Genomic DNA, 22,767 nt, shown 5'->3' with positions numbered 1-22,767 from the left:
TTTTTTCTTGCAAAACAGTTTAAATAACAGATTGGATTAATAGTTTCTCGGTGTTATTTTGTTTTGTATTTAGACATGTTTCAGCTTTATTCACCACTTGGTCTTAAAAATCTGCATGAGTCAGGAACAGAGAAAGTAAAATTGAGCACCTGCTCTTTTGTGCTTTGTGCTTTATGTAATCTAATATCTCACAACAATCCTTTGAAATATTGATACTCAGTTCCAGCTTACAGATAAGGAAACCAAGGTTCAGAGAGGTTAAGTAATTTGCCTGAGATCTTATAGCTAGTAAATGTCAGAGCTACAAGAAGAATACAGGTTTTTCATATTCCACAATCTGTGTTCTTTCCACTAAAACCACACGGCTTCAGAGGCCAGAAGAGGGTAGGGAGGTAGGAGGCCGATATAGGCTGTCTAGGGTACACCTTCCTATAAAGGCACTTCCTGACTGGGAGATAAAGTCAAAGATTGAAGAAAAAATAATTAGCTGGAAGATATTATCAAACAACATCTGTTCAGCACACATTTATTAAGCTGCCCTTGGTGCTTTGCTGTGTTACATAGAGTCCGATAATAGTCTCCTAAGGAATTAGGCGGGAGAGAGAGAGAGAGAGAGAGAGATTGAGAAGTTGTATAAAGCCCAACTGCATGGGCTTAGTAAAATCCCGACATCCAGAAATACAAAACAGCTCTTGAAAACACTGGGCTATCTAGGCAGAAATTGCCTTTAGCCTGTCCTCAATCTAGTATCATCCTTTTTCTGCCTTCCCCACTATCCTGATTAAACTCTAAAGAGTTGTCCTAGATAATTTACAGAAATGGTTGAAAAGTGTTCTTGAACGTAGAATTGGCTTCCTGTGGATTACTGTAAAATGTTTATTGAAGGTCTAGGAGAATGTAATAGGTGGGGCTTGAGAAGCGACAATACTACTATCTTGCATTGACAGGGCCTTATGGTTTACAATGTAATTTCACATCTATGTCCTCATTTAGAAGCTAGGAGTTAGGAATTGCTTGTCATTCATCTTTCAGTGTATCTGAAATGTGAAATTATTGATCTCTATTCCTACATGCCCCAAAGGGTTAGGAGGATTCCTGCATCACTGTTTGCAGAATTATAGAGTCCAGCCAATTGGCCAAGCTGAGAAACCATTTAAAACTGTAATTTTTCAAAGTATTGCTAAACCAAGACTTGTAATACAGTGTGTCTGAATTTTTTTCAGTGTTGTGGAGCTATGAGCCAGTGATTATTTAACAGGAATACTCAGGCCTAAAACCAAAGTGTATGTTGACCAACTGAAGTTAATAATGTGGCCAAAATTTTAATTTTTGAAGAAAAATTTCTTTTCAATGATACTTCTTCTCTATAAGATAAAAATTATTTGTGAATAATCACTTTAAAAGTATGAAAGTTGTTGTCACTAAAAATTGAGAATATAACAGAGCTGGCCTTATATTTTAATGAAGTAAATGCTCCTCATTTATTGAATAAAAAGCATATGGGCACTTAGAACCAGCTTTGGCCAGAGTGTCAATTCTCTGTACAACATGCGTAACATTGATGAATTTCATAATGTAAAAATAGTTCTTTGGAAAATAACCGTACTAATTTCTTCTTTCTTTTTGTCTGTCTAGTGAGAACTCAGCAGAGGCAATAGCAGTAGATTCTAACAATCAGTCGAAGTCCCCACTGGAGAAGTTTATGGTCAAACTGTGCACTCATCATCAGAAGCAGTTCATTCGTGTTCTGAACGATCTGTACACTGAATCTCAGCCAGGCACCGAGGACCTGCCACCTTCGGATTCTGGAACAATGGATGCCTCCACCTGCAATGCTGGCTGTGCCCAGCTCGGCACCAAACATAAGGAAAAGGATGCTATGTGTCTCAATATGAAGTCTTCTACTTCTGTAGAGTTGTTCGTAGACTCATCAGGCTCTCACAGCCCTCAACACTTGACAGAACAGGCCCTAAAGGAGCCTCCTCCCGAGACAAACTCTGTAGATGGAAGAGAGAATACTTTGACTGTTGTCCAAAAAGATTCCTCTGAACTTCCAACCACTAAACCTAATTCAATGGATAGTTCCACTCTGGGATACCTCACTGCATCTAATTCTTCCTCAGTAAACTTCCACCACATCTCTAAGAGCTTGGAGGGGCAAACCACTGGACAGGAGCAAGACACAGATGTGAAAATATGCAAGGATGGTAAAGACCACGTGCAGAGTTCAGCTTTAGTAGAAAATCTAATTGCAGTAAAAGTGGCAACTGAGAATAGTGAGGAGAGCAACAGCTGTATTGTTTCTCAAAGAAATTCATTCAAAGCTTTATCAGAAGAGGCTTGGGACTCAGGGTTTATGGGGAATTCACCTAGAACTGCTGACAAAGAGAATGCTTTACAGTGTAGCTCAAAAACACCTTTACGCCAGGACTTAGAGGCAAGTGAACAAGATTCAAGGCCAAAGCAAGAGAACCATCTTCACTCATTAGGAAGAAATAAAATGGGTTACCACTTACAGCCCAGTGATAAGAGCCAGTTTGATCATTCCAAAGACGGTTGGTTAGCCCCCAGCCCCATGCCACCTGTACACAAAGCATCTAATGGACATTCACGAACCAAGATGCTTTCAACCTCCATTAAGACAGCTCGGAAAAGTAAAAGGGCATCAGGGTTGAGGATAAATGATTATGATAACCAATGTGATGTCGTTTATATCAGCCAGCCAATAACAGAATGCCACTTTGAGAATCAACGATCGATATTATCTTCTCGGAAAACAGCCAGGAAGAGTACTCGAGGATACTTTTTCAATGGTGATTGTTGTGAGCTGCCAACTGTTCGCACACTGGCCAGGAATTTACACTCCCAAGAAAAAGCAAGCTGCTCAACACTGGCCTCCGAGGCAGTGGTCACTCCCAAGCAGACCCTTATCATTTCAGCACCTCAGCCTACAATAGAGGTGCAGCATCCCGGAGAAGACAACCCTGAAGAACCTAGTAAAGAAATAATCTCCCTCAAGGAAGGAGACAGAGATGCATCATCTGAAAAGGAATCTCAAGAGCCTGAGGTTTGCCCTGTGACAAATAACGCAAACCCAAGCAGCTCCTCTAGATCAAAGGAAACAGCAGCCTCCAGCCCAGTGTGGCCTCTCCCTGCTCACCTTCCTGAAGAGGATCTTCCAGAAGGCAGCTCCGCGGTCTCAGCTCCCACAGGAAGTGGAATATCTTCCCCTGAACGAGACCAACAGCCAGTTGAACTGCTAGATACAAAGGAGATGAGTGTACCCCAAGACTGTCCCCTGCTTCCCTCCACAGAGAGCCTTTCTGAGGGAGGCAGTGAAGATGTTGTTCCTAGGCCTTGTTCCCCTCCTGAAACAGTAAGTAGAGAGGAAAGTCCTCTGTGCTCAGAAAATCAAAGTCCCCCAGTGGGCTTGGAGCCTCCCACGAGCCTGGGAAAGGCTGAGGAAGACCAAAGCATCGGTACTGAGGCTGAGACCGAAGACACTCAGGAGTTAGATACTGACCCACTCTTGAAGGAAAGCAGCACTTTGACTAATGAAAACCCCAGTGAAATTGAGGAAAGTGAGGCACCAGGTGGTACAGGAAAATTCGAGGGAGAGGATGGTGATGTAAAACATCCTCCAGAAAAAGATATGTGTGGTCAAAACATTGACTCACCTGAAGAGAATCTGGACAAGAAGAAAAAAGGTAAAAAATTCCCCGAGGCCTCTGATAGGTGCCTAAGAAGTCAACTTTCAGATTCTTCCTCTGCCGATAGGTGCCTAAGAAATCAAAGTTCAGATTCTTCCTCTGCTTGTGCTGAGATCAAGGTTTCTAAAAATCCTGGTGCAAAACGTTCTAAAAAAGAAGGGTATCCTGGTGGGACAGCACCTGAGAGCTTCCTGACTGAAGGTTTCCATACAAAAGCTCTGGAGGACACTGAAAACCCAAATGTCAAAGAAAACCCCTCTGAGAAAGATGCTGAGCAGGAGGGCGAAGGAGGTGGGATGATCACCAGGCAGACTTTTAAAAACATGCTAGCAAAAGAAGTCAAGGGGGAAGAAGAAGGTATTTTCCCCAGGAGTGATCCCTTAGCCACAGTTGGCCAGCCCCTGCCTGGAGAGAAACTGGAAATCTATGTTCAGTCTAAATTAGGTGAGAACAGTACTCAAGACCCCTCTGAAAGCATTCCTTGTACGTTCCCAGAACAATCAAAAGAGAAGCCGGGACCTATTCCTGCACAAGAGACGGAAGAGGTTGTAAATGATATAGATAGTGCAGACAGCCTGCATAAAGATGATGATAGTGACGTGCTATCTAGCACAGTTGGATTGTCAAGTAGTAGAAGTGATGACGCTGCTGGGCCCCCAAAATGGGTCCCAAGGCTTACAAGACTGACCTCCTCAACCTACAACCTAAGACACGCTCATGCTCTGGACTCCTTGGATACTATGAAAGTGACTTCCGAAAAGGAAGCAGCACAAGGAAACACAATCCCAAAGGAAAATGAAACTTCAGAGAGTGGAGATCCCGTAGACGAGGATGAGGTGGACACAATGGTAGACGACCAGCCAAAGTTTGTAGAATGGTGTGCTGAGGAGGAGAACCAAGAGCTCATCGCCAACTTCAATGCCCAGTACATGAAAGTTCAGAAGGGCTGGATCCAGCTGGAGAAAGAAGCCCAGCCAACACCAAGAGCAAGGAACAAGTCAGATAAGCTGAAGGAAATTTGGAAAAGCAAGAAAAGGTCACGGAAATGTCGGGGTTCACTGGAGGTTCAAAAGTTTTCTCCTGTTCAGATGCTGTTTATGACAAACTTTAAATTATCTAATGTTTGCAAGTGGTTCTTAGAGACAACTGAAACCCGGTCTCTGGTAATTGTGAAGAAGCTCAATACTCGTCTTCCAGGAGACATCCCACCTGTCAAGCATCCTCTTCAGAAGTACTCTCCTTCCAGCCTGTACCCCAGTTCACTACAGGCTGAACGCTTGAAAAAACACTTGAAGAAATTTCCCGGAGCTACTCCTGCTAGGAACAATTGGAAAACACAGAAGCTCTGGGCTAAATTTCGAGAGGATCCTGACCAAGTGGCGCCGGAGGATGACAGTGACGTTAGCCTCAGCCCCAATCCTGAAGACAGCATAGAGGAGGTCAAGGACGGTAGAAATAGCCATCCTCCCACAAACTCACCCACCCCTGCCAGTACCCGGATCCTTAGAAAATATTCCAACATTCGAGGAAAGCTCAGAGCCCAGCAGCGTTTGATCAAGAACGAGAAAGTGGAAAGCCCATTTGGTCCGGCTGTGGAAAGTAAACAGAGTTGTAAGAGTGTATGCATCAACCCTCTGATGTCCCCCAAGCTTGCCCTGCAAGTAGGTGCAGATGGGTTTCCTGTTAAGCCCAAGAGTACCGATGGAATGAAGGGAAGGAAAGGGAAGCAGATGTCTGAAATCTCGCCGAAAGCAGAAGTTCAGAATAAACGCAAGAGGACAGAAGGCGGCAGCACTCAGGACAGGAAGGACAAGGGAGCTGCGATGAAGGCCAGCAAAGAAAAGCACGTTGATGGATCCACCAGAGCCCCCGCTGCCAAGAAGCCAGCTGCAAGGGACAGAATCAGCCAACTGCCCAAAAAGACGACTTTGAAAGAGAAGAAAGTGAAGATCCCTAAAAAGTCACCTGGGAAGAGCTGCCCTCCCTCCAGGAAAGAAAAAGAGAATACAAACAAAAGGCCTACCCAGCCCTCCCCCTCGGAGATGGTGACAAAACCTGCAAAGCAAAAAGGGGCAGGTGAGTCCTCTTCAAGGCCACAGAAAGCCACAAATAGGAAGCAGAGCAGTGGAAAGACTCGGGCCAGACCCTCGACGAAAACCCCAGAGAACAGTGCAGCCCAGAGAAAGCGAAAGCTGAAGGCAAAGCTGGACTCTTCCCACAGCAAACGGAGGCGGATGGATACAAAGTGATTGGAAGGGCAGTATTCAAGAGTTAAAACTGTTCTATAGAAGTAACCCTTTATTTTGCATTAACTAAATCTGCTTTTATAAGCTTATCAAGCCTTTCAAATCTGCAGTTAATGGAGAACACCACAATTTAAGATGTCAGAAATTGCGTCTCAGATGGAGAAGGGAACTTGCAGAGTCTTTCTCTGAGGCTGAGTAAGGGAAGTTATATATTATATTCTGGTTGTTCCTTGGGTTTTAAACTTGGAACCAAGCAGTTTTAGTTTTTAAAAGTACAGTGCCTTATTTATCCTTTTTGTTTTTAAATTTACAAAAGCTAAAAAGCTGATCTATGTGATTAAAGGCTTGTATTTTATACTTGATGCACAAGCACTTGTACTGTAGCCGAGAAGACCACCATCATGCACATCAAAGTAGCTTTTCAGCAGCCACCCTGCAGTATCTGTACGTGAACAGATGCTCCTCTTTGCAAACCCCAGCAGTGAACTTCCCTCTGTCTTGTTTGTTTAAATGGTATTTGCAAGCTAAACCAAATCATTTTTATGGTATGTGGAGAATGCAGAGGGAATTTATAATTATTATAAAAGATTAATATTTCTGTTACCCCATTTTAAAAATTCATATTCATTGTTGGTCACTCATCTCTGATCTTTTGTCATTTGAAGAAATGTATTCTAAATTATGTGCCCATGGGACAAGAGGTGTGTCACAAGGTGTTAATATTGATTTATGGGCTCTAAAAGTTATTCACATCCCCCAAATTATTTGCATTACTGATTCTTATCATCCTTTTCATTTTTGGCCTTGCAGGATTGCTAGCACACTAATGAGGTTTTCATCCTACTTTGGGGAAAAAAAAAACAAAACTAGGATCTTTTTTCCATCTTGTAGCCGTAATTTGACAATTAGGATAAGAGTGACTGTTCTGATTTTTTCCTTGCCCTGAGTACTTCCATAGTCAAAGAAAGCCAAAATGTTATTTTCAGTAATAGAAAAGTTTAAGACGTGTGTGTGTATGTTTGGGTGCATTTGCATGTGGATATAAGCCACAAATGTCTCCCAATCCCAGTTTTACAGTAAAATTCTTTCTTCTCCATGCAGTGTGATAGGGTGTTCATGAGCTGAGTCATGAGCATATGCCAGATGACTTAAATGTAGCCCAGGGTCTGTATGAGTATCCCCCAAATCACTATGGCACCAGACTCAGAGAGGTGTAAACAACACAGAATTGTATAAAGGTCAGAGCAACCTTGCAGTTGGAGAAAGTAGCACCAACATCTCATGGTGTGCCCATACACACCCCTGTACCAGGAGCTAATGTTCAGCTGGTATTCCAATGTGAAATGTACATGGTTAGAGTAGTAGGTGCCCTTTCTGATTGGTTAGCACCATACTAGCAGTTAATACTTGTAGTATCACAGTGGCCTCTGTCATGTCAGGCTCTGTTTCATGGCTCAAAAGTGCGAGCTGCAATATTTGTAATTGATGTTGTTTGAGGTCTAAGATGGGTACATTGGCTTTACCTTGGTGCCTATAACATTGCTCCATTATAACATAGTGTGTACTCGACACCTCCATTGGGCCACTCTACGAGTAAGGCTTGGTTGCTAAATCCTCAGCCAGCTTCTGTGCTCTCTCCCCAGAATAGGCTTGTATGGATAGCTGCTACTCTCTCCTTTTTATTAAAAATGTTTCCATTCATATTGCTTCAGATCTGTTTGGATTAACCCAGAGGTACCTTTATTCATGCATTAGTTCATTCAAATCATGATAAAACAGGTTTTCTACCCATTCTGTTAAAGTTTTGCTGTATATAATGAAAACTTCTGATTGGATAGGACTGGAGAAAAGCATTTGATTCATGGGAAATTGAAAATTGTGTTGAATTTTATAGATAGTGAAGTTTACTATCTTCCATGAAGCCTTGATTTTTTTTCCTAGTGTCTCCTCTATCCCATGAGTCTTTTTTTTTTTTTTTCCTTTTTAATATTTTTTTGGCCATTCAGGAGCTACCTATATTAATGAAACTGCTGAGTGTGTATGTTGGCAACCTTTCTCAGCATTAAGTTGCACAGAAGCATTAACCTGTTTTAAGTAGGTTCATTTAATCTATAAAAGTGGTTTTAAAGTTTTTAAAAGTCTTTTCATATAGTCGTCACTGGATATTGTTTTTGCGGTGACTTAAACGGTGGAGGTTTGCCCATGTCAGGTGTGCTGATCCCTGTACATATGTTCAAGGTGCCCCCTTAGCTGCATATAGACTACCTTGTAAGGGTGCTTGGATTAGGTTAGGGATGTGAGGCTGTAAGTGGGTGGTACTTTTCCAGTTGCCGGTTTATAATTCATTCCATTACTTTTCTAAGTTCTTTTTCATTTTTAAAAGCTTACTTCAAGATAATAGCCTTCTCTCCCATTCTAGGCGGCATTTGAGATAAGGTATCAGTGTTTATGTATTCATTTTATACACCTAACAATGCAGTGGATCATCTTTAAAATCAACTTACACTTTATAGTAGACCACATTTAAATAGACTGGGATTCTACACAATTAAGACACTTAAAAGTTTAGAATTATTTTTATATTTGTTGAATCTCATTTTTGCTGATTCAGTTAACTTTACTAATAGAAGAAAGAAAAAAAGCAAACTTGAGGGCCGATTCTGGAAGCCCTTTTACACTTACAACACATGCTGGCAAACCTGTCTCCCAGACACCTCCAAGCCTTGGTTTCGTCTCAAGTCTCCCCTTGTTTTCCCTCTCTTGCAAAGACCTCCTTCCTATAGCCATTGTCACAGTGTGGCTTGCCACTCGATGCAAAGGCAGTCTGTCCCACCTTCTGGATTCCAAATGTGAAAGGAATTCTCCTCCTGGGCCTGTACTCAGTGAAGTGACTGTTGGAGCTGATGTTGATGACCAGAGAACATTGGTATTTCCTCTGAGCTTCTGGAGGAGCTGGAAGACACCTGGGAAGCAATCACTGAAGCTCTACCATAGCTCCCCAGAGGTGGGCCCTCTTCAGGAGACCCATTTCTATCTCCCATTTTCTATCCCCTGAGGCTCCCTGGGTTTGGGAGGACAGCATAGAGACTGTACCCTCAGTTGGGTTCCAGAGCCTCACCCCTAGCACTTCCTCAGACGTGTAGCAATCTTGCAGCGCAGCAGGAAGGCCATGAACCTTTGTTCTGCTCTTGAGGCTTCTTATATACAAATGTTATTAATGTCTGTTAACCTGCAGTTGCTAGTCCCTTGGCTCCCTTAGGTAGGCCAATTCTGTTGTATCTGTACTTCATTAAAGACTTCTACACAAGCCTTATTTAAAAAACAATCTTAGGCTGTGGGTTTCATGCCTCATTGTTCCTGCGTAGTATAGATAGGTGTTAGTCATCCTTTCACAAAGGTGGTGCTTTTAATAGGATCCTCTATGCATCACATACTGTGCAGGTGAATTTCTCACTGTTCAGATAGGTCATCAGTAAAACATCACTTCAAGACGGTCATTTTGAATTGAAGTTTGGACTCTTTTCTCCCTTGTGATGAATTCTGTAGTGATGACTGAAGCTGTCACCATCATTTGTGGGCAGTTTGCCTGTTGATCAATGGACCTAAGAGCCAAGTAGGAAAGGGCAACATGCTATGTGAGGCAAGCTGGAGATGCTGTAGTGTCACCCTCAGTGAGTCTGGCGTCTTGTCACTGCCCCCGGGACTGGGCTGGAGTTTCCCAAGGTGCTGGCCCAAGTTGCCACACCCACTTATTTTGGTTTTAGGTCAGCCCATGCAGGGTCTCATTTGGCCGACAGATGATCTTTCACAGGTCTGCAAACTGTGGGCTGGTCTTTCTTTTGGAAATAAAAGTTTTTTGGAACATAGCCACTCCCATTTGTTTATGTATTGTCTCTGGCTGCTTTCCAGCAGAGTTGGGCATCTGCAACAGAGACCACATGACCCACAAAAGCCTAAAATATTTACTACCTGGACCTTTAAGGAAAAGTTTGCTGACCCATGCTTGAGAAAAGAATCTTTTTTTCAGGAAAAAAAGCTTCCCTGGTTTATCTTCTCCTTTCTTCTGCCTCTTCTCCTGTCTTCTTCTTTTCTTCTCCTTCCTCCTTATCTTACCTCAATTTTGTTCTTTTTACATGTCTTTATTTTTTCTTGCTACAAAAAAGACACATTATATTGCCACAGCACATCAGATACCATCTCCTGAAACTTGAGCTACCTTAGCGTCACATCCTGTTAGAATCACCCATCACAGTGGCCAAATCGAGGCCACCTTAACCTCTAGAGTCAGAATCCATGAGCAACTAGGAATTCAGAGTTCTAACATGATGTGGCCTGGGCCTCTCCTTTCATTCAGTTTTTATCATAGACCTGACTCTGGCTTCACTTCTTGTTTATTACTAAAGTAAGCCAAATTTTGTTTCTTTCAAAATTAGTTGAGACAACTTCAGGTGGATGTTCAGTTTTCTGAACCTTACATTTAGATATGGAAAAACCTTTTCACAGAGAGGAAACGAAGTCTAATCATAAACCCAAGGCATTGTTTATTATGTAATATTTTTGGCCAGCTTCTAGGAAAATAAAAAATGTATTGGCACTGATACTTTTTTCAGTCACCTACTCTTCTTTCAAAATAATTGTATTAAAGGCACGCCAATAACTTGAAGTGCTTTAGAAAGACTAATAGAAAATTGGAGCCTGTTATAACCTGAGTGTGACTGAGAAGTTATGGATGATTCGATTAAATCCTGTCAACTGCCAAGGTTTTGTCTTCCCCTCCCCCAAAACTCAAGGATCTGTTTCTCAGTGGCTCTAAAACAGTGACTGTTCCGTTTGTTTTGAAACAGATAATTATCATTTTGAATTCTTAACTATGAATTTTTATCTTCTTATGGCTCGGTATCCACTGAAATATCGGAAATTTTTCTGAGTGTGAAATCATGTCTATGTAAGGCATCAGCAAAGCAATCCTCACATCCCAGCAGTAAATACTCTACCCCAGGCTTGCTCCCAAGTCCTTTTCAGGGAGAAAGAGAAAATAAAAAGATGATTGTATTTAATACAAGCAGAATTATGGGAAGCCTTTTGAGACAGCCTTCGATATAGTTCATCCCTTGAAATGTCAGAACAAACTGCTGTATTCTACAGTGGACAGATTGGAAGACATGAAAGTCTGACCTCCTTCCCTTAAGGATACTGTCATGCTCAGGCAGAAACCCAGAGCTCCCTGATGCTGCTTGCCATGCTATACTGGGGACCCAGGGAACCACCTGAGTCACTTTGCAGGCATCCTTGCTCATGCTTCTGCCCTTGGAATTGAGCCACAGCTGGCCAGTTCCTTGCATTACCTTCCCTTTGATCATTTTCCCAGAGCCTTGGTGGTTTATGTTAGTGCTCAGAGGGGCAGGTGTGCGGTCATGCTCGCCAGTGAGCAAAGTGACACAGAGGCTTTCTCACCTGCCTGGGACCATTCCATTTAACATGAGGTGCTCAGTAGGCAAGCCACATGGAAGTAGATTGCTTATTAAAAAAAGAACCACTTGCCCATGGTTTTATAATATACCAGAGATTGGAGGAATGCATTGTACCTTGTTTTTTTAAGGGTTATGTTAAAAAAAGAGTAAAGAGACCCCATGTGGCCCACACAGCCTAAAATATAAGCTATTTACTACCTGACCCTTTAAAGAAAAGGTTTACTGGCCCTTGCAATATGTCATTCAAGATCAAATTGTGTGGCCAGTTAGGCACAAACTTATTTTTTTATGTAGTCCAGCATTGCAACATTTCTTTCCTTTTAGATTTCACGGTTTCTGCCTGTTCGATCTTAGCACACAGCTGCTGTTCCACATTATTCCTGACTAATGCTCGTGTATTAAAGAAAAAAATATATCTCCCTTTGTGGATTGAGTATTTGTTGAATCTTGGACATTCAATGTGATCTACTAGGATAACTAGTTAAAACTAAAAGTACAAAGTCTTTTAAACTAAAAGTACTACAGTTGTCTTCATGTTTATGAGTCAGGGTGAACTTGACTCTCATGGAGAGATATTCCCCTACAGCAGTGCTCAACACAAACGGATTTCCTCATGAACTTAAAGCCTAGAATAGTGCCTCTCCCGGCAGGCAGAGAGCATGTTAGTTTCACCCCCAGAAACTATACAGTATATTCATGTACAGTATATTTGCAAGTTTATCACTCCCCAAGCTTCGGTCATTACTTGTGAATATAAATGGCTGGTCTTTTTACCTGTCTGAACCTCTAATCCAGATCACCCATCCTCAGCTCTCTTAAAAATACCAGCATGTCGATGGCACCTTGTCAGCCCACCAGCAGCTTTAGACCGAAGTTCAGAGCTCTCTGGCCTGGCCAGTGAAGCCCGCTCCTGGTCAGGCCTAACTCACCTCATTTTGAGGACCCACCTTTGGCACCTTGCCTCTTCCCTCTTCTGCTTATGCCCCAAGCCCCCTTCCAGGAGGCTTCTTCTCTGGGAAGTCTCCTACTTCTCAAGTGCGTCACTGAACATATATATGTTGTATTAGAAGCATTTCTTTTCATAACTATTTTTCTTCTCGTAGTTAGCCATTGGGTCCAAATGCTAGTCACCCTACCAACTTTCTCACTCAAATCGTTTTCTATAATCTACACTTCATGTCGTCTCGTAGCTAAATCTGTAGAATTTGGGAGCTAGTTTGTGGAAGAGATGCTATACAAACAAGATTTTCATAATTTTGTATATTTATACCACAGGTAGGGATTAGTTTTAGAGCCACTATAGCTTAAGGTTATAAGTTTCACCAGTGATTTCTGTATTCTTAATAGTTCTAGGAGACTATGTGACTATGATTTCAAATACATATATATAATACGTATTTATACACACCACTGTGAAATTTATTTCACTGTGTAAATAGTGGTATTTTCCTGTTCAAATGCTTCTATAGAAAGTATTTATTTTAACAAACAAAAAAAAATTAATGTCAAAAGGGCTTTCCAAAAAAGTGTTCTTTCTAGAGAACCCATCCTCCCCAGCTATGATGCTCGGCCACTGAACCCCCAAACAACATAGTGAAGGCAGAAGGGTGAGCCTTGAAGCCCTCACTGTATTGAGGCAGATGCAACTGGATTGGGAACCTGAGCACAATCCCACTGTCACCCCATCCCAGAACAAAGTGGGTCTCCCACAGTCGGTGTGGCTGCACCAGGCATGGCATCGGGGCTTGCCTCCAGCAGCCCACTTTTTGCATATACAGTTGGTACATTCAGCTGTAGATTTCAACATCCTGTGCAGGGAGATGAGCCTTAGTTGTAACCCCAAGGAAATACAAACCTATACCTGTGGGATATGGAGAAACCACTGGTTGCCTAAAGAAAGCATTAAGATGTATTTTAGTCTTTCTCACCTTCGTGAAAGACCTGTTCCCACTCTCGTTAACCACGGGAGATAAGCACGTTTCCTTCCGCACCTTGACTGAGTACTGAGCGCCTCAGCTCACTGCCTCCTCCCTCTCTCAGCGTCTGTGCAGATGTGGGCCAGCCCACCTATACTGATGGTACACAGTGAGGCCATCTGCTCTAAGATGTGTGCAGCTTTACTTCTCAGGAGTCCTGGTCTGCAATTCAGCACCCGTAAATGTAATGGAACTGATGCTTTCCCATCATGTTCCTCTTCCCTGTGCCCCATTCCTGGGCACCCCTGTCTGAGTCACGATTCTCATTCTGCCCGGCTGGCTGGACTGAGAACTGCAGCGCCAGGACTGCGGTGAGCTTGGGACGACACACAGGGATTTGTGTCATCCATTTGAACCATAATTAGCATATTTACTTATGGCCTCCCTTTGTCTTTTCTAAACAAGTGAGGAAGACACTTGAACAGTAATGCTGGAGAATGTTTTTTTTCAGATGCTATTTGTAAGCAAATCTGATTTTAAGATGAAATGTGAAAGGGTAACTAGGTGCCAGGGAATTTAGCACTGAACTAGACAGTCAAAACTTTTTTAACCTTTGCAGGAAGAAATAAACTTTGCTCTCATCTAAATGTTCACGAGAAATAATGTTGTAAATAGTTTTTAAAAAATATTTATTACATGTGCTGTGTACAGATTCATGTTCTGAGTGATGTTGGTTTGCATTGTAGTATTGTAGAAGAATATATTTTGAGCAGTGGACTTCCTTTCATAACACAGTTCACACATGGAGAAAGAACAAAAACCAGCAGGTTGAGAGCTGTTTGGGGCATTTGATCTGTAACGTTACACCAAATCCAAGCTTTAGTCGTTCCCTCTTCTCATCTGGTTATGTTATATATTATATATCTATACACACACACATATGTATGATAAACTGGTCAGTGGTCAGCCCCCAGACCTGCAGAGCAGATTTCCAGGTTTTCTTTCTGATGTGTTGCCTGTAAGCAATAAGATTCTAGGTAATAGCATTTATTCCGGGCTCTGCGTTAGCCCTTGTCTCAGAGGATAGGGTGGGGGTAGAACAGCTCTTGCTAAGATCTCTTGCCTTTGCTGGAGAGGTTGCTGTACTTGAATTTTTGCTTCTGTTTGTCTGCACGCTCCTTCACATCATACAACACTAGCGATGGATGAGAAATCTGCCAGCACCAGACACATCAAAAATTGGGCATAGAGACTGAAAAATTACCAATTTTCCATGAATTTGTAGGGTTTACAGAATCTAGCTGAGGCAAAACTCATTTGGCTATAGCATAAGTGTAAGAACCTTTCACATTAAAAATGTAAATGGCCCATAAAAAGTCCTTTGACTGTATCTGAGCTACATTTAAGAGCTAGCCCATTTCCTGTACTCCTCCTCTGTGACTGAGTTTGAAATATCTGAAGCCCCCTCCGTGTCTGGGGTTAAATCATTTAGGTTCGTGCAAAAAGGGCAATTGCCTCTCCAAGCGTCCCAGCGTGTTCAGTCCAACAGATTTCTAAGCTGTTTAGCAGCCTCTCCTTGTGACCGTCCTGAACTTTATGAAAAATACCCCACACCCAGATAACCATTAATAGAATAATGTAGTTTTTTAGGCTTTTGGAATATGTCTTCTCTTTTGTATTTATGATGGTGTTTGGAATTTTTCACTAGTGTTTTTTTAGATTGAAGTGGGTGCATTAGGATAAAACTTTCCGTTGCTGAGCCTGAAGCAAGCAAGAGGAAAGAAGCGGACCTATGTTGTGTCTTTGGGAAGGTGACTACTTCTTGTGGTGGGGGGAGGGCGGGGGGGGCGTTATAGATTACGTGGGGTAAAATAGAATTCCGCCCTGAGGCTCCCGGAGTCTTATGGCCTTGTAATAAATAATCCCTTTATTAGCCTCACTTAATCTCAATAGAAGCCTGCTGTTTACCCTCAGGGAACAAGTAGTTTTCAAAATTGAGCTCCTCCCAGGTCATTGGCCAGTGCCTGTGTGCAGGCATTGGTCATCTTTGTGAACTCATGGCATTATTTTCCCGTATGTATTATGATATTAAGAAATTCAACCCCAACCTGTATGAAAAGCACAGCCCAGGGTCCTACTTTTAGGCTAGAGTTAACGCCTTTGAGAGGCCAGGGGGTCATAGGAGGCCCATGCAATTTAACTGAAGCTCAGGTGCCGTGTTGGGTTTTTATTGGTTTTAGGCCACAGCCTTCAGAGTGAATTTAGGGCAGGGCTGCTGATCCGGCTGTGGATCCAGGGAGCTCTAAGATGAATCTCTACCGTTCCTTTAAAGGTCTTTCTGGTTCTTCCCAGTGTTGTCATTGCCGAGGTCATTCTCGTAGTTGTTCAGATGTGCTCCTTTTTGCTGTCTTGTGAGTCTTAGCCAGCGATCCAGATGCCCAAGGACAGAGTCTCCAGAGGGCCTAGCTCCTTCCTGGTACCAAGTGTGTGATCCTGACCTGTGTGAAGGCGGTCTTGTCAAAAGTAGTGAAATGAGAATTTCTGCAAACGGTAATCCGGATGATCAGCATGTATCCCTTGGGCCTGGACTTCCACTATGTTAGTGAGTGTAGGAAAATACTGTGTCTTTTATGGAAGAAAATTCAATGTATGCTGTGAATTTGTTGGTTTGAAACATTGAAAATTTTTCATTAGACAATGTTTACATACCTCACCTGAAGAACCTTTGAGAGTGTATATATGAAATTTAAAATATATTAAGTTGCTTTAAAACAATATGTATAGCTATAAAAGTTGGAGTTATTTTAACTTTGAATATGTACCAAGTCTCTTAAATATTGAAATCTTGTGGACTTTTTGTGCTTCTGTGTTTTACTTTCCTATTAGACCATGTAGGAAACTGTGTTCTTGTTATTGGTAAAGGGGCCCTCACTGAAATCCAAGCTTGGAAGGATTTCCTTTGTTGTTTCAGATTTTCTAGTTTGGTTTTGAGGGATGGGTTACGGAGCTAGAGGATGTGTGGGCGGGATTTCTCTAACGTTGACATCTATTCCATGAGCTTTTCCTAGGCGCTTATTTTATTGCAGCGTATTAAACTTCTTTGATATTAAAGTGTGTTTGTGTAGTTACTGGAGAGGGAACGGAACGCATTGAAGCCCAGCGTTCAACTTGTAGCCTACGGCAAAGTTGGTAAGTTGCCAGAAGGAACCAAAAAGCAATACTTCTTACTACTTTTGCCTCGGCCACTGATGTTGGGACTTAAAGGAACATCGTTTGCTAGATCTGTGGCCATTTTGTGAGTTATGCCTAACTTCAGGGAATAGAAAACACAATGGATGATCATTGGGAATTCCCATGGCAGAACCGGGAAGGTGCCAGTGCTTCATCCTGAGGTGCAAGGAGTAATTGAATCTGCGCTTCTGACCTCAGGTATGCCACTGCTAGGTTAGGGGGGATGTGCACAGCACCCCAGCTCTCTGGAGCCCATGTTGGGGTATGGCAGAAAGTTGGCAGGAAATCCTTCCATTTACTCGCCTCATGACCCGTTTCATTATATTCTTTCAACTCTCCTGGAGATGAGTCTATTTAGGGATCCAGTGAGCCAGTGATTCCTGTGGAATCAGCCACAATTTCATTAACAGGTTCATCTGACAGTGGCCATTGACACGGAGAACTCCACCCGATGGAAATAACCCTGCAGCTGGCAGTCAGGCCGCCCTTCTTAATTTGAATTTGGAGAACTATCTTGTTCCAGATGAGGACTTTTCGTTGTTGAAATAGACCTCTTTTCCTCCAGTATTCATCCTGTGGTAGAATAACTGGAGTCTGACATGAGAGATGCAGACTGGCTTGGGGTGAGGGAACATCTCTAAAATGAACTCTGAGGGCTCAGGACATAGGGGTGATAGAGATGCATTATCACCAATATGGGGAAGTGTGGCAACTCTAGTTGGAAGCCTGGGCATCCCTTTGACTCCCTCCACCCCCCAGCCAAGGCCTGCTGTGCCCATTCCCTTGGCTAGATATTTCCTTGTAACTGAAATGTGCCACTTACTTTACTCTAACTCAGGTTGCAGACTGGTGGCTGACAGTTGTGTTTTATTTAGCCAGTGTTTAAAAAACAGTATTTTAAAACTGTTTACATTGATTTCTAGCTTTTAAAAAAAGATAATGAAGATCTGACAAAATTAGTGTGTGATAAGAGTCAGCTGAAGCTGGGTGGATTGGAAAGCTCACCCTTCAGGTCATCACAATCTGCCTCACTTACCATTTGTCCCTTGCTCTTCACAGTAGGGAACCAGGTCTCTGTCCCTGCTGCTTTATCAGAAGTGGCAGTACAGATGATGGGCTGAAGGGCATGTGGCCGCTTGACTCATTTAGGTAAGTAACCTACTGGCCTCTCCAGACTCTTGAGCTTACAACCCTATTTTAACCTGTTTTCTGTCCTGTACCTGGTTTGTTACATTTCCTCCCAAATCCCTCATTGCTTTGAAGGCACTGCAGTTACCATCACTGCCCACTTTCAAGGTGACCGTGTGCTGTTAAGGTGTGGCATATGTGACCGTCACCACGAGCGGGAAATCAGTTTATGGTCCTGCATCAGAGGAGGGCCAGTGGGGTCCCCTTGGTGTCAGGGGGCTTTCCCAGCCTCACTGCCAGGGCCTGGCCTCACCAAGACACTGAGGTCACACGTCCTACAAAGCTCAATTTGAGTGCAGTTCTGTGGTCTGAAGTCATAGTAGAACCACTGTAGAAATATGTTAGCCTCCTTTCTCCACTGATCCCTAAGAACCACTGTTCTGGTGCCTGACAGGTCAACCTTACAGGACAGTTGGAGAAGCCACACTGCTCTAATATGTTGCCCTGATGCTCTAAAACCTTCAGAGCCATGTTAAATCTGGGCATGGCTCTGTACACAAACTTACAAAACGTGAGTGTGACTCTTGAAGAGAAGTGAGGATGGACAGCCTCCCCAGATCTGTGTGTGCTGTGCCGTGTCAGGCTCTGTTCTCACACTGACATCCCCAGGGAGCTATGACTAAGCCACCCCCCAGACCTCCCCTTCCTTCTTCAGGAGGAACAGGCCTCCTTTGCCACTTAAGGAAGGCTAGAGAGTTCCAAGGGCAGATACCCTACATGTGCTGTGTCTGGGCTCCATGCCTGGATTGTGGCTGGTGTATGGGCAGCCCAGAAACTCTCGCCCATGCGAGGGTGTGTGTCAGCAGCCCTGGGCTCATCCTTGATGCAGAAAAAGAGATCAACAAAGGCAGAACCTGAGTGAATCAATTTCATGTTCACAGGAAGACAACAGACAATATCCAACATGTTCTAAAATAACACGTCTCAGGACAGGGCAGGTGTGGCTCCCCCAGGGGCTTGTTCTAAACCAGTCTCTTTAAAAGAGTGATCCAAACAAGACTACAGAACCCCCCCACCCCAAACCAAACCAAATGTCACAACTACATAGCATCTGAAAAGCGAAGCGAGACACTGGATGTTGACTTTAACATATAAAAATACTATAACAAAATGAAATACAAATATATATTAGAATCTGTTAAGTATTCTGTGTAAAGAGATACTTTCCTGGTTAGGCTAACAGCAGGCAAAGAAGAGACAAAGTACAGCCTTTTCCATTTCCTGACACCTGCACAGGGAGCCAAGGCCACTGTCGCCTGCAGTGCGGCCAAAGCAGCAGCAACTTTGGGACTTGCCCTGCTTATGTCTCTTCAGTGGAATCAGCCGAGGACGACATCAAAGTGAACTGGAGTCTTTACCAAAGGGGTGGCAAGGTTTGGAAATGATTTCTCAGATGATTTCGTGGTAGCCTTCTTCTGGGACTCGGCAGGCCCAAACGTGAACAGGCAAGGTGTGTGGTGATCCAGTTCCTTAGCGACTTTCGGGTTGGTGGTTCAGTTGAGGAAAACTTGATCCTGGGGCGCATGGGTCTCTCGGCCCCTTGCTGCCCTCACCCTTGTGGTGCATCCCAACCTCCTGGCTCGACCAAGGGTGAGTATGGAGCCGGGCTGGGGCGCGGGGTGCTGTGGCGGGGTGCACGGGGGTGGCAGCAAGCTCGCAGGGTGCTTCCTGCAAGCAAACACTCCATCCTCTGCCCTCCCAAACCCATGGCACCGGGAGTGCAGGACTCCTGGCAGCCAGCACCTGTCTGCAGGTGCCCTTTCCACTTCTGCAGAGCGAAGAGGTCCTGCCAGACATCGCCCCTCAAGCCCGGGGAACGGTTTCTGCAGGTCAGTGAGGAATGGTGGTAGCCAGGGGAAGGTATGTGTCTCAGGGTTGGCGGGTTCCAGAACCCTCTCTTCCGTGGAAGGGGCGGGCTAGCTACACTTGAGCTTTCCTTCCTACCCAGCCTGGTGCTGGCTGCCGTCCAGGCGCCCGCAGGGGCCCAGAAAGTCCAGGTAAGAGAAGGATGCTGTGCAGCCCTAGGAGAAGCCCCTCGAGGCCCAGGCTGCTGCCCATGAGTGTGAGGGGTGCTGTGGCCTTGCTCAGAGTTACAAGAAAATAGAGCCTGGCCCCTGGGGAGGGGCAGATCCAGCCTTCAGGACACCTCCCCGGGTGGACAGGGCAGGGTCCTCTTCCCATTACAGGGGGCCCAGGACTCAAACTCACTGGCCTGAGTCCCAGGGTAGTGGAACACGCCAGGCGCTCTCAGTCGTAGGATGCTCCAGGATACTCAGTATCAAGGACTCCGCCTGCCGCCCCCAAGCACAAGGCCACCTCAACCCCATCACAACATACTCCCCTGACCCTGCCTTCTGTTTGCAGATGGAAGGAGCCAGGAAAGGGACATGCTCACCCTCCTTGCCCCCCAGGATCCCCCAGGGGCACACGCTCTTGGGGAGACACTGGGACAGGAAACGGTGACCTATCTTCCTTCCAGCCAGCTCGCTATTTAGGCACAAAGATCATCTTTCTGCGTGTTCATTCAGCATGGAAGAGAAGCATTTGTAGTCACACGGCCACATGTTCGATGACTCTTCAGACACTGAGTCCTTCCTTGCAAACACTTGCAGTGAGCAGCTCTGGCCTGGGCCGGTGTCTGTGGTTGGAGCCCTCACTCGCCTCAGATCCCTTCCCAGGCATCCTTCCCAAGCATCACAGGTCGCTCCTGTGATGTTCTGTGGTCAGTCGCCTCTGTCCGTGAGGGGAGAACACCCGCAGTACCCAGCCCCGGTTAGGCACATGAATACTTGTTGACGTGATTAATCAAAGTAGATCTTCTAACTCCTCCAGCTTCCCTCCTGGTGCCACAGTGGGAGGGTCTACATTGCTCGCCGCCATCTCCCCATTTGATAGCTGAGGAGACTGAAGCCCATGGGGAAGAAGTTTGCCCAGAGTGACAGAGCCAGCGGAGGTTTCCTGATGTCTGGACCACTGTTCCCTACTGGTCTGTGGCGTGAGGTGATCTGAACCCAGTCTACATGGGAGGAGACCCCCTCCTTGGCCTAGCAGCCTCGCCCAAGCCCCCTACACCCCCAAGTCCCCCTGCTAGCTAGCAGCTGATGGCTGGCTAATGGCTGGGGAAGCCCAGGACCAATGCCCCCTTGGTGGCTAGTATCTGGAGGTGGTGATGTTTATTCAGTTGGAACCAAGAACCCCTGTCCTTTTTGGTGGTGTTTCCCCCCCTCCTCCAAGCAGTCCCAGCGGTTGTTTCCTCCGCATGAGCACCCTCCTTGAAATTACAGTGCTCATCCCGTAACTTTGGGATTCAGAGGTCTGGTCCTAAAACCACCTCCACCCCCTGGCCCGTTTCCGAGCAAGCAGTGGCTGCAGCACTGCCAGGCAGCCCAGGGGGCAGGGCTTGGTCCCTTCCTGGCCAGCAGGAGGGGACCCTTCCCCTTCGCAGCCTGGCCTACTGCCAGCAGACGCTGCGGCAGCAGAAGCTGAGAGCCAGGCCGGCTGCCCCAGCGCAGGCTGAGAGTACTTCAAGGTTATCTGCAGGGGGGCAAGGGGCTTCTGGGACCCGCACAGGCCACAGGCGAGAGGGAAAGGCTGGTTTGGGAAGGGGCAGTCCCATCTTCAGACCCAGGTAGCAGGCAAGGAGGAGGTGTCACTATTCTGCACTTCTTGGCCTGACCTCACGCACACATTCATTCAACAAATATTTATTAAGCGCCTATTTGTGCAAGGCACTTCCGGAGAGGGCGGGTTGCGGCCCGGGCCACGCCCACCCGCCCCGCCCCGTCCCCAGCTGCGGCGCCGTCGGCTTTAGAAAGGTGGTTCTGGCCCCCCCACCGCCCACGGGAGGGCCGGTCGCCCAGGCGTCGCCGCGGTGATGGCCCGCACCCCAGCCCAGCTGCCGGCCACTCGGTCTCCGCTGCGGCCGCGCCCCCTCGCCCGCCCTCTCCCCTCCCCGTCCACGCCGGGCGCTAAGCGCAGAAGGCACAGCCACACTTGGTGGGCTTCTCCACCTCCTCGGCAAAAGAGGTCCCATCGCTGCACTCAAAGGTGAACTTCCTCCGCTTCAGCCGCAGGCCCTGGCAGCAGCCCTGGCCGGGGCATGAGCCCCGGCACTCCACCCACGACAGCGGGCGCGTGGTCTGGCAGATGGCATAGCCCCTCTGGACCTGGTGAAAGTCCCGGACAGGGTCCCCCCGGCACTCGGACTCTGGATGGGACAGACACCAAGAGAAAGCCTCAGGGCACACCCATGGGCCAGCGCTGCCCCCGGGGAAGCAGGAGGAGCAGAAAAAGGAGGAGGAGGAGGGTGGGGCAGCATCCTCGGACCCCACCTCCATCCCCACCTCCTCCCTGCCAGACATGCACATGCACACGCTTCCTCCTGGGCCCACAGTGAGGTCAGTGAAAAGGAAGACCTTTCTAGCTGCCAAGGCCCCCCAGGACAGATTGGGCTGCCAGGGTAAGGTGGCCTCCAGAGGAGTGCAAGAGGTGGCTGGAAGCCTGGGAGGCGATGACATCAGAGAAGAAATTGGAGCCAGAGGGTATGGCCTAGGGGACCTGAAGGTGCCTGAGTTTTGGATTTCTCAGGCTCTTTCCTGCCCCCTTCAGCAGCAGTCCCTTGACCGTCTTGGTCACGTGGGCCAGGAGGACCTGGGAAGGGTCCCCAACTCTCAGACTTCCTGCTGCTCTCCAGGTCCCTAAGTGATGTGGCCAAGATGCTGTTACTCTGGTGGTCTCTTCTGTAAGGAGAGACCCCAGCCAGAAGGGGCACTTAGCCCAGATAAAGGGGCTACAGGGCAAGCTGGGCCAGGGAGAGATGGGCATCTGTCTGGGGGTGGGGCTCAGAGCCCAGAGGATTGGGGGCGCTACAGCCCAATAGCAGCCCAAGGTGCAGGAGGGGAGAGGGGGCACAGAGGGGTTGCTGAGGTTGGGAAAAAGAAAAGTCAGGTCACTAAAGCACGTTGTGGGGAGGGACCCTGGAGAGGGCATGTCAGGAGGGGGGCCC

At 45.9% G+C, this 22,767-nt stretch overlaps 2 protein-coding genes across 19 annotated transcripts in view; one reads left to right on the top strand and one right to left on the bottom strand.

Annotated features, from left to right (window-relative positions):
- LCOR (ligand dependent nuclear receptor corepressor) overlaps window positions 1-16,454 on the top strand; it is a 135,774-nt gene extending 119,320 nt beyond the window's left edge. For all 17 annotated transcript variants that reach the window (XM_082423629.1, XM_082423625.1, XM_082423614.1 and 14 more), the window contains one exon: window positions 1,636-16,454. In XM_082423629.1, the coding sequence (XP_082279755.1) occupies window positions 1,636-5,959 (4,324 nt within the window). In that variant the 3' untranslated portion in view covers window positions 5,960-16,454. The remainder of the gene's footprint in view (window positions 1-1,635) is intronic.
- The window catches only part of SLIT1 (slit guidance ligand 1), a 185,701-nt gene continuing 170,853 nt past the window's right edge, over window positions 7,920-22,767 (bottom strand). Inside the window, exons 37-39 of one of the 2 annotated variants that reach the window (XM_082423632.1) lie at window positions 19,506-21,969; window positions 11,212-19,384; window positions 7,920-11,131 (exon numbers count right to left, since the gene is read on the bottom strand). In XM_082423632.1, the coding sequence (XP_082279758.1) occupies window positions 21,731-21,969 (239 nt within the window). In that variant the 3' untranslated portion in view covers window positions 7,920-11,131; window positions 11,212-19,384; window positions 19,506-21,730. Of the gene's footprint in view, window positions 11,132-11,211; window positions 21,970-22,767 lie in introns of both variants that reach the window. The other variant, XM_082423631.1, reaches the window with a different exon arrangement.

This window comes from Balaenoptera physalus, assembly GCF_965194825.1.
Source record: "Balaenoptera physalus genome assembly, chromosome: 14".
NCBI classification, from domain to species: Eukaryota; Metazoa; Chordata; class Mammalia; order Artiodactyla; family Balaenopteridae; genus Balaenoptera; species Balaenoptera physalus.
This window is presented reverse-complemented; position numbering and strand designations above follow the sequence as displayed.